The 9,933-nt window shown below is 50.2% G+C and overlaps 2 protein-coding genes across 2 annotated transcripts; both read right to left on the minus strand.

The window, feature by feature from the left end:
* Window positions 1-670: 670 nt before the first annotated feature.
* LOC100902179 (organic cation transporter 1) lies at window positions 671-7,538 on the minus strand. Its single transcript, XM_018640320.2, has 11 exons — window positions 7,218-7,538; window positions 5,773-6,012; window positions 5,136-5,394; window positions 4,512-4,680; window positions 4,209-4,335; window positions 3,950-4,081; window positions 3,669-3,867; window positions 3,383-3,564; window positions 3,124-3,267; window positions 2,870-2,973; window positions 671-770 (listed from the first exon to the last, which is right to left on the minus strand). The coding sequence occupies exons 1-11, from the start codon at window positions 7,425-7,427 to the stop codon at window positions 671-673; spliced, it is 1,866 nt and encodes a 621-aa protein (XP_018495836.2). The 5' UTR covers window positions 7,428-7,538.
* Window positions 7,539-8,424: 886 nt separating this feature from the next.
* Window positions 8,425-9,192, minus strand: LOC108864516 (uncharacterized). Its single transcript, XM_018640321.1, has one exon. It carries the CDS (start codon window positions 9,190-9,192, stop codon window positions 8,425-8,427), a length of 768 nt encoding a protein of 255 aa, XP_018495837.1.
* Window positions 9,193-9,933: the final 741 nt, after the last annotated feature.

The raw sequence follows: 9,933 nt of genomic DNA on the forward strand, positions 1-9,933 counted from the left end.
CGTTGCTTACTTAGAAAAAGCTTCGAAAGTATTGTTGGGGGAATGATACAAGTAGGCCTGGCGCCTGGTGGACTGCGATCGGACACCTCCAACATACCTCGCAATGTGGCAAACTCGTCAACGGAGAATCGGTGTGTTTTCACGAATTGTTGATAACGGATCACACATCAGTACTCAACGTCTTCACCAAGCATCAGTTGAAACCGTTCAAAACATGCAAAGTACAGCACTCGCGACTTGGAGTTGAAGCGCACCGCGAGACTTTCCGCAGGGGGCTGATGGACCAGTGCGAGCGAACTCCGACCGGTCGGACGAGTTCAGCTTCAGTAACCATGGCTTCTTGCGCGATTAATCGTCCTTGAGAGCGTCTCACAGCTTGGCAGGGTCAATTTCGCAGCGTGTGACGACGTCTCGAAAGCAGCTTCGATCAACTGCAGAGCGGTCTCTTGGCATTCTACAGCTCTTCGCATCAGAGAAATTCTTCTCATGGCTAACTCTATCGCAGCGGGGTCCGCCTCGTCACTGTCCACGCCCAATACCCTGAGAACTTAGTCACTCGTTACCAGTGTGTGCAGTCTTGCCTTACACGCTGTCAGACCAACGAGACGTTGCCAGATGAAGAAGCCATTTTATTTTCCAGCGAAAAGTAGAGACTGAAAACAAAAGAGTATCAGGCACCGATCCTGAGCAAACGAAGTTTCGTTCGCGCGACATTCCTCCGCATGGGTGTCATATCATCTTTCTCTGGCCGCTCGCGCAGGCCCCAGATCCTCGATGTTGATTCCACGAAAGCGATATATGTGAAGGAAAACCCGATTCAGCATCGACTTCACCGGCCATGAGTTGTCGGCGATGAGTTGTCCGGCGATGAGTTGTCATGTACCGCGGAATGTGCGATGTTGGGCGTGGTTTCATTCCGAGAAGCTCCTCCACCTCCTTAGGAAGAGAGTGAAGGCATCTAGATTTCGAAAATGTTCGCGCGCGCGGAACTGCGTGATTCACGAGATCGCTGGCTATTATATTGCTTACCGACAATATTTTGACAGAAATGTGTTGCGATCATGGAGAAACTCAAGTTTCCAGCCGCTCACTGAAGTGTCCATGTTCCTGTGTGTTAGTATGTGCGATGATGGACGTAGTTTCATTCCGAGAAGCTCCTCCACCTCCTTCGGAAGACAGTGAAGGCATCTGAATTTCGAAAATGTTCGCTCGCGTGGAGCCGCGTGATTCACGAGATCGCTGTCTATTATATTGCTCACCGACAGATTCTCGATTGAAATGGGTTGCGATCATGGAGAAACTCCAGAATCCAGCCGCTCACTGAACTGTCCATGTTCCTGTCTGTTAGTATGTGCGATGATGGACGTAGTTTCATTCCGAGAAGCTCCTCCACCTCCTTCGGAAGAGAGTGAAGGCATCTAGATTTCGAAAATGTCCGCGCGCGTGGAACCGCGTGATTCACGGGATCGCTGGCTATTATGTTGCTTGAGCGAAATTGAACAAAGCTACAGCCTTAAGGTCGATTTGTGATAATTCTTTCGGCAATTACCATAACCGTCAATACGTTCTGGATGAAGTTCTGATAACCCTCGCCGTTCAGTGTTCCCTCGGAGATGCGAGGTCCTATGATTCGTAATCCGGAAGTTTGCCAGTTTCGTCTTGGACCAATAATGAGTATTTTTGCGTTTGAAGAATGCCCGACTGCTAAAATTGCATTCATCGCTCCACAATTTTTTTTCGCAGATGCGAGGATCTCTTTCATGTTGTCCTATGAACCATGTACAGAAATTCCTTCGTCTTTATAGATCATCGATGGTGGGTTTTTGCTATCTTGAAGGGCTTCGAATTATGCTTCCGCAAGATATCGAGCACCGTGGAATGATCCGTACCGCAAGTTGATGCCTTCTCCCTCGAAGATGCTTGGGAATGAAGTCCTACGAAAGCCATGACAGTCGTTTCAAGGTCCTCTGACGGGAATGATTTCGGCCGTAGAGTCTGCCGGAGTTTCGAAGGTTGTTTCGGTCTGGGAAACGGAGTCGATACGCCCCCGTGGCAAGTTCGGCGTTCCTTCGACAAGCAACGTGAACTTCGAACATATCGTTCTTTCATCAAATGAGTATTCCATGGCACTGTCCTGTCAACAGTTTTTACCCACGATCCTCGCCTCATCGACCAGATTAGAACTCTGTTGATCGCTCTCGGTCTGCGCTCTTCGCGAAAGACTCTGACGAGGTGGATTCGAGGTTTGGCATATCGCGTGACATTTGACTGCTATATCACATCGAATACGACATAGAGAATAGCCTTATCCTTGAAGGGCCGATATCTCAGAAACTATCGATTTTAGAGAAATGAGCCCCATCATTTTTCTTGCTCAAAATAACGAGATCTATCGATTCACCTCATTTTTTTCCCTAAACACCACCGTTTCCGAGAAAAAACGTAAAAAGAAATCTGGACCACTCTGTATGTGTGTACTGATTCTTAATGGCTTCTCCCTATCCCATATTGGACTTGAGAGACTTCCGGGAAGTCAGGGGAAAAGATGAGACGAAATGCCGTTCCTCGGAAATCTGTATAACGGGGAGCTCGATTCTCCTCTGGCGCATCGGCGACTCCATGCGAAAGCGTCGTGGTCAGAAAGGAACTCTCCGAGGCCTGTAGTAGATAATCCAGAAAAAGGTCTTCTCGAACCGCTACCCATCTTTGTCCCCCGGCGCCTGAAAAATCGACGGAGCGCCGGAACTGGCGGAATCGGGTAGAGTTGCTGCTCGATCGTTCATATCGATTCCCTGAGATATAGCTGACTCCTTCATCAGCCGCTCCCGGCACTCCCAAATTGATGAAGGTGAACGAGGTGTTACCTCACCATTTCTCAATCAAACCGAGATCATCCTGATCGACCCGGAGATTCCCTACGCTTTCGGAGCCTACAATACCTCCTGGCACAATCTTGCGGGATTTCTTAAATGCCTAGATATTACGCGCGCAATATATTAGTCCGAGTGTTTTGAGAATCTCATGCAATCCTTATAGAGAGAGGGAGGAGCATATTTCAAATGAGCTACAATGATCTCCGAATAGTAATCAAGGACTAGGTTTATTTCGTCTCTCCCTCCTGACAAAATCTCGATAATCTTCGGCATCCTGCATCGTCATTGGTAGCGGGGCGTTCAGTGTTTCCGGTAGAGCCAACATCAGAAACGAAGCGAGGATCGCCATGGTGCCGAAAATCCCGAATGTAACGTTCTTCCCATGAGTCGCGCCCTGTGATTAGGCCGAAAAAGATCTGTATAGTACGGTATTAGCTTGGATCCTTGGAGAGGATCCTTCTTCCCCTTGCGAGGTCAGATAATCTGATGGATAAAAGAGAAATGCTCACCAGACTCAGGATGTACGGTAACAACACCAACCCCAGCTGAGAGGCCGTTGTCGCCACGCCAATCGAGAAGCCACGAATCACTGTCGGGAAGAGCTCTCCCGCGAACATGTAAATAATTGTGATTGTCGAAGTGACGCAAACTTTCGCAAGAGACGGCATCAGAAAAGCTAGCCACGGCAAGCCTGCAAAGGATCGTATAGAAGATGAACCTCAGCTCTTCGACAGATCCCAAGTCTCTGATTTCCGCCAGGCTGCCATCCGAATTCCTGAACATCGTCGGGCTCACCTTCGGGGATAAATGCCGTGCTTAAACAGAAGACGCCATTCAGGAACAGGCTCCAAAGCATCGAGACTTTCCGGCCAAAGCGCTCCATGACGACCCATCCGAGGAGAGCACCCGGGACTTCAGCCAGACCGCTCACGAAGAAAGCGAGATGGGGCTCCGCCACCGAATCCGGCATAGCAAAACTAAGCCCGTTGTACACCTGTGAGGTTTTTCGAGGGTTTCCTTCAATATTCTTGTGCAAACCCAAGTGTTCATCGATCGGAAGCTTCAAAGAAAGTCACCATGTAGCCAACGGTCCACACGACGGAGATCAACAACAACCTCAGCGCGACCTTCGGGTATTTCACTATGCTGGAGAAATCAAATTGCGACGCACCCCCGTCCTCCGGAGCGCAAGATGTACAGTAGATCAGCTGGAAATCAATCAGAATAGAGATATTTTCCTCTTTCACTCACGCTTGCCTCCGGATGCATCGCTGTAGGTATATCCCTCAGCAACAGCTAAACTCGACGCGTTTCCATCCGGAAACCGAAACTCACCAACTTATCTTGCGGTGTTCCCGTGGACAGGGCGACTCCATTGACGCTGGCCATCTTCTCGAGCAGGGCTCCAGCTTCTACTATCCGTCCCTTCGACAATAGCCAGCGAGGGGACTCCGGCACGAACCTGGAATTTCGGGAAGGCGAATGGCACCGCGTGGGACGGAGATGGGACGTGAATGGGAAATGAATATGAGTTCGGCCTCGATGGGGTCCCCGAAAACGGAGGCCCAGATGAAGCGGAGTATGAGACGTGTATGACGTATCCGTATATCATGCCTTCAAAATCGAATAGAGGCAAACCAATAATACACGATGAGCAGAACCAGAGGGAAGGAAGTCACAGCTTGAAGAGTTTGCCAGTGTCTGATAACACTCGCAATCAACGCGTACGGCATCATCCCGAGCGGCACCATCATGGCACAGGCAAGAGCCGGCACAGTCCGCCTCGTTAAGCCAGTCATTTCGGCGGCTGAAATTATTGCAGTCCATGTACCTGAGATGGGATATCCCAAAAGCTAGGAAGCGTGGCGCTTTGACTCGGGCAATAAAATAGTCCGTGGAAACGATATGGATGAGGATTTGGAAGGCGGCGCAGCCCTTTCGACGCACTTTTCCAAGATCGTATTGCTCAGGATGCGCCATCGAGCAAAAAAAGTGAGGGCAGTGAAAAGACCACGTTCAAGAATCGGGGCTCCGGCTTCGGGTTTCTCGATTTCGATTGAGCTGATCCTAGGGACATTCTCATCCTCTTCCGGGATGCTCCCTCACGATTCTGAGCACCGCACTACGTGACGAGGATACTCGGGTGCCGTAGAATGAGCATCCCTTGATGCGCGATGGTCTCCCGTCCGCATTGAGCGCCGATATTCGAGCTGGTAGGTGTTTCGATGTGATTCATTGCTGCAAAGTTGGCGCAGAACTTACCGATCAAGAAAGACATGTTGAAGGCGCTGGGAAACGTAAGCCCGACGAAAAGCCTCACGACCGCGTAGCCGAAATAACTGGCCGGGAAGGTTTGCGCGATGTTCCCGGTAGCCATCACGGCCAGAACGAGGAGGAACGCCGGTCTCCGGCCCCACCTGTCAGAGATCCAACCGAAAACGAAACAACCTATCGTACCGCCTAGGAAGAAGACGCTCTGAGCCGTAGAACTCCACCAAGCCTGATCGCAGACGACATTAAACTGGAATGACAACAAGATCCCGCTCACTTGTCGACTCGGAAGCATTTCTATCGGATCCATTGGAACGAGGGCCCATTGTGGGGGGAATCAAATCTAGAGTGAGCCTACTGTGTGGATCATGGTGCATTTGTTGTAAGCGCGAGGTGATTCTTATGATTCCTTTTGCATGAGCGATGGAGAAGCATTTGCTCGTGTTACGATTGGGTTTCCTCAGCACAGCTGTTTGCGGTGTGAAAATTTACGAGTTCCCTGAGCTGCTACCGAAAGCCGGGTCCTCGAGAAGGAATTACCTGGATAACATAGAAGCGGTAGCAACCACTCGACGAAGTGAGGCAAGCCATCCCGCATATGGCCCAAGGTCGAGCTTAGATTTCTCACCTTTGTAGCGAGGGTTTCCCCATAATTTGACTGTTCGAAATCCCATCCATCCGAGCAAGGAATCACAGACCAGTGCTTCCTCGCGACGTAATCTTCGATTATTGAGGAGTTAAGAAATCCAGACTCCGAAATTAATTGGTCGATGACACCATTTACATCGACGTCGTACCGTCGGCACGACGAGAATCCACCACCGTTTTCGCGTGGGATGGATAGAGATTGCAGCGCTTCACGAGAACTCTGAGGAGTTGAAGAAGAGTTCTTAAGCATTGACAGCGGCGGCGCCAGAAAATTGGTTCATGGGGGTAGACTAGGAGGTGCGACGCTTGGGACGGTATTCCATCTAAGACCTGGTCCTACTCTTCCCGTAGGTCTATTCTCGAGTTCGCGAGATAGAAGATACGGTATCGGGTGCTCTAGCCATCGTAGGCCCGCGTCTACGGGATTACGCAGGTTTTCTGTCATGGGCCATGACTCATGACATATGCTGACGATTCGAAAGAGCTAGCAAGAGCGGCGGATCACATCATCCATGCCAATCTCCCGAGGGCCACTCAATTAAGAGAAGTCGCAGCACTCTGACCACCTGTCGGTGATGTCGTTTGTGTAGTCTTGTCGCTCCGTCAGTTGAATATAAACTTACTGAGCACTAAAAAATCGGCGGGATGGCTCCTGAGAGCGAAATTTCTCTAGCGTTTTCGTGTTTCCCGACTCCGAGCTCCCCTCGCTGCTCGAGCCGAGTGCCACGGACGCTAGGATCCGTTTAGATGCTGACCTCAGACGGAAGCTGACCATCGGTTCCATTCCGCAAGCTTCTCTCGTTTCTGACAGCCCTACTCGGGGGTCCTGTCCCGATTTCTGAGCGGTCAAAGTAACTCAATCTGCATAATCCCTGAACCGGGGGCATCCCTACTCGGGGAATTTCGACAGTTTTCCCCGAGGCACGTATCGTAACAGTTCAAGAAACAATTAGGGAGTAGACGCATTCCCGGGAAAAGAGCCCGGTTATGTTCTCCGACAGGGAGCGTTTTCCACGCTCGGGACTCATAACCCTCCATACCCATGCGGGAGATGATCATGCGATCGTTGTCCGAGTCCCTATCCCATATTGTGCTGCTAAGGGCTTGAGTTCGCAAAAGGCGGGGAAATCGGATGACACAAATACCCTGATACGATAAAGGTGCTGACAGAACTCATGGGACTATTTTACGACCTAGATATAATTCCGCAATTGTCAGTTCTATCCAAAGTATTCTAGAACCTTCACACCGATTGCCCCATCGTGTTTTACGGCCTGGCCGAAACCCGCAAAGAACTTCACTTCCATCTCCGATTGGATAGCGGATAGGCATTGGATTTACTTGACCTTGACAGGAGCATCGAAGCATTCGAAGTACGCAATATCATTCCTGCATCTCGCTCCTCCGATCGGAACTGTGGTGTACCTCTGATGCTGCCAGCCGTCTTCTGAGAAGCGTGCTCCTCTCTTCCGTGAGTGACGTGTGACAGTGATGCTCGGGAACCGCGGAAACGAAGATGTGACTGAAGACGGAGACGGCCAGAGGGAGACTCGAGGGGATACAGACAAGTAACAGTATCCATTTCTGATAACGCCCGAAATCCCCGACAAGAGACAAAACACCGTCGAAGTCCATGGTCTGCACTCGGCTCCCCAATCACTGGTATAAACTGTGAACTACTCTTCGTGCCCGATGCCAACTCCTCGAAGCTCTCCGGACCTTTGAATTCGAAGGTGGTTTACTTCGTCGATTGGTCCCTTGGGAGTAGTAAATCATAAATGTGACCGTCGTGACTCTGGAAAGAAGGCGAGCGCTCTTGGCAGGGCAAACTCATAAACGCAGGGAGTTCTCTACGATTCTTAGAGCTGCCTTCTGTTCCGAGAGCGGAAGCTGGATTGATCGGCCGCGCCTCCAGGCTAAATTCAAAAGCTGCGTAACCCCGACTCGAGAACGTCCGAACCGGACAGCGAGACGTCCCCAGGAGCCCCGTACCGAATTAGGATCAAGAGGTGTCGACTGACATCTCCGATAAGGGGTCAGCAATGCAAGACACTAGAGGGTCAGATTCGTCGTCGTCGTCGTAAGCATGTATGGCGGGACTGGTGCCTCCATGATTTCAGGGTCAGGCAATCATTTTTCCCGCAGGTGTCCCGCAACTGTTCTAAATTGAACCTTCAGGGAGCAACGTGAACCCGAAGTACTTATTTCAGGACAGGTACATCCTTGACGGAAGTCAGCCGGTTGCGAAACGACAGATTGCTTGGATTCAAAGTGTGCACTGTCTCAATCAGAAAGAGATTTACGGACTCCGGCGTAATCAGTTCTGCTTCGGCGTGGGGAAATCTGATGCATCGATTGCCTTGATTCGATTAGAGGGAGCCCTGCTCTTAACATCACCACCGCTCGCGTCTCGCATAAATCCGGTACGAGCATCAGTCCTCGTCAAGTGGAAGAGAAGATGATCCGAACACCAGGTGATTAATGGTCGACTTTGAAGGGTGGACGCTGAAGACTAGAATATCGGGAATCGAGCCTTGATATTGGAATTGGCGACTTCGGAGCGGAGCGTGATTAGCACGATGACCTCGAGACCATGTCACGAGAATGATCTCGGTGGAGACTGTGTGACGCTTCACTCTTGGGGTGTGGGTGGCTTCGCCTCCCATCTTTCCACTCTCTCGAAAATCCGCTTAGTACCGTCAATGACTCGCCTGCCCGACTCCTCATGTAACCCAAGCCGCTCTTGAATCTCTTCGTCACCACATGTCTTTTCATGGCATGCCAGCAGGACGTGCTCCAGAGTCTCCTCCTGACCACAGATCCTGCGACTCGGGTCAATCTCTTCGAGTCTTGACCTGAATTTTCTGGTTCTGAGGAAGCCGGCTCTCGCCTGTGCAAGCAATACACTTCCTCTGCTATTGTCGTATATGTTATCAACGGTACCGCGTCGTTGCTTGTGTTTTCGATACCTTGCGAGGCAGGGCTTTTCGCTCATGTCCTCCCTCCATTCTCGATGGACCAAATCTCGGATCTTCTCCTCCATATTCTTTCCGAATGTGTTCAGACAGGCTCCGCCTGCTTCCGACCGTTCGATCACTATCTTATCGCAGTCATATTTCAATGAAAGCGTTTTCATCCTCTCTACGGCTTTGACTCTGGCATTGTTGATGCTGATCATGGTCAGCATTCGTTTCGCCCATCTTTCATCGGGCATCTCTTTAATGCGTTTGAAGTATTTGATTTTGCTTTTAGCTTCCCCCTTTCCGAAAGTTGACCAGCCCGCAGAATCAGCGGGATTGAATATGAGGCCTCTTTCCTCACCGAAGGCAGATGTGATTTCTCCATGATAGACTGAATCTCCCGGCCCGCTTTGCACATGATTGCTGCAGCCATAATTCATCTCGACCTCTCGGCATTTAGAGTTGCTCATAAAATCGAATGCCGTCCTAATCTGTCTTGAGGCTCCCAGATATAAATTCCTCAAGATGAAAGGCGCCTCGAAGGAAATTCGCCAGTACAATGAGGATTTCTTGATTCTGGGGTTCATCCCCGCTGAACTAGATCGGTGTGCTCCTTTCTGCTTGATTTGCAACAGAACTTTCTCGAATGCGACCATGAAAAATCGGATCATATCCGAATATTTGACTTCGATGATCGAGGATTTCCGTTAGAGATTCAGTGACTTGCGGGTCCTGCTCATCCCTCCCTGGGTGAGTCTGCCCTACATGGTTTATTTGGCCGACGCACAGTGTGGCCAAACCCGATTTTAGGCGGCAGAAATTATTTCAGTGAGTTTTTCGGATTATTCTCGTAGTACGAACTCGTATCAGTCATCAGAGGAGATATCTGGCTCTTGGGCTGCTCACAAATAGTGAGCTCTCTATCTGCTGGCGACTGAGGGTAGAACATGGCTTCCATGCCTCGTGCTTGGGGAGCACGCCGTATCGCATCGATATGGGGGATTCTCCTCCAATCTCGGCCACACCTGTTCAATGGAGCTCGATTGAGCCTTCATTCATCGTTCTGCGTCGGAACGGGGCAGAGAAAAGGTGAAGAAAGAATTCTTAGCCGGCAATTTGGACGATACGATGTTTATTGATCATACAATATTGTATATGTACATAGTACCGCTCGCAATACC

This window comes from Galendromus occidentalis, unplaced genomic scaffold (assembly GCF_000255335.2).
Source record: "Galendromus occidentalis unplaced genomic scaffold, Mocc_1.1 scf7180000077481, whole genome shotgun sequence".
Lineage (NCBI taxonomy): Eukaryota > Metazoa > Arthropoda > Arachnida > Mesostigmata > Phytoseiidae > Galendromus > Galendromus occidentalis.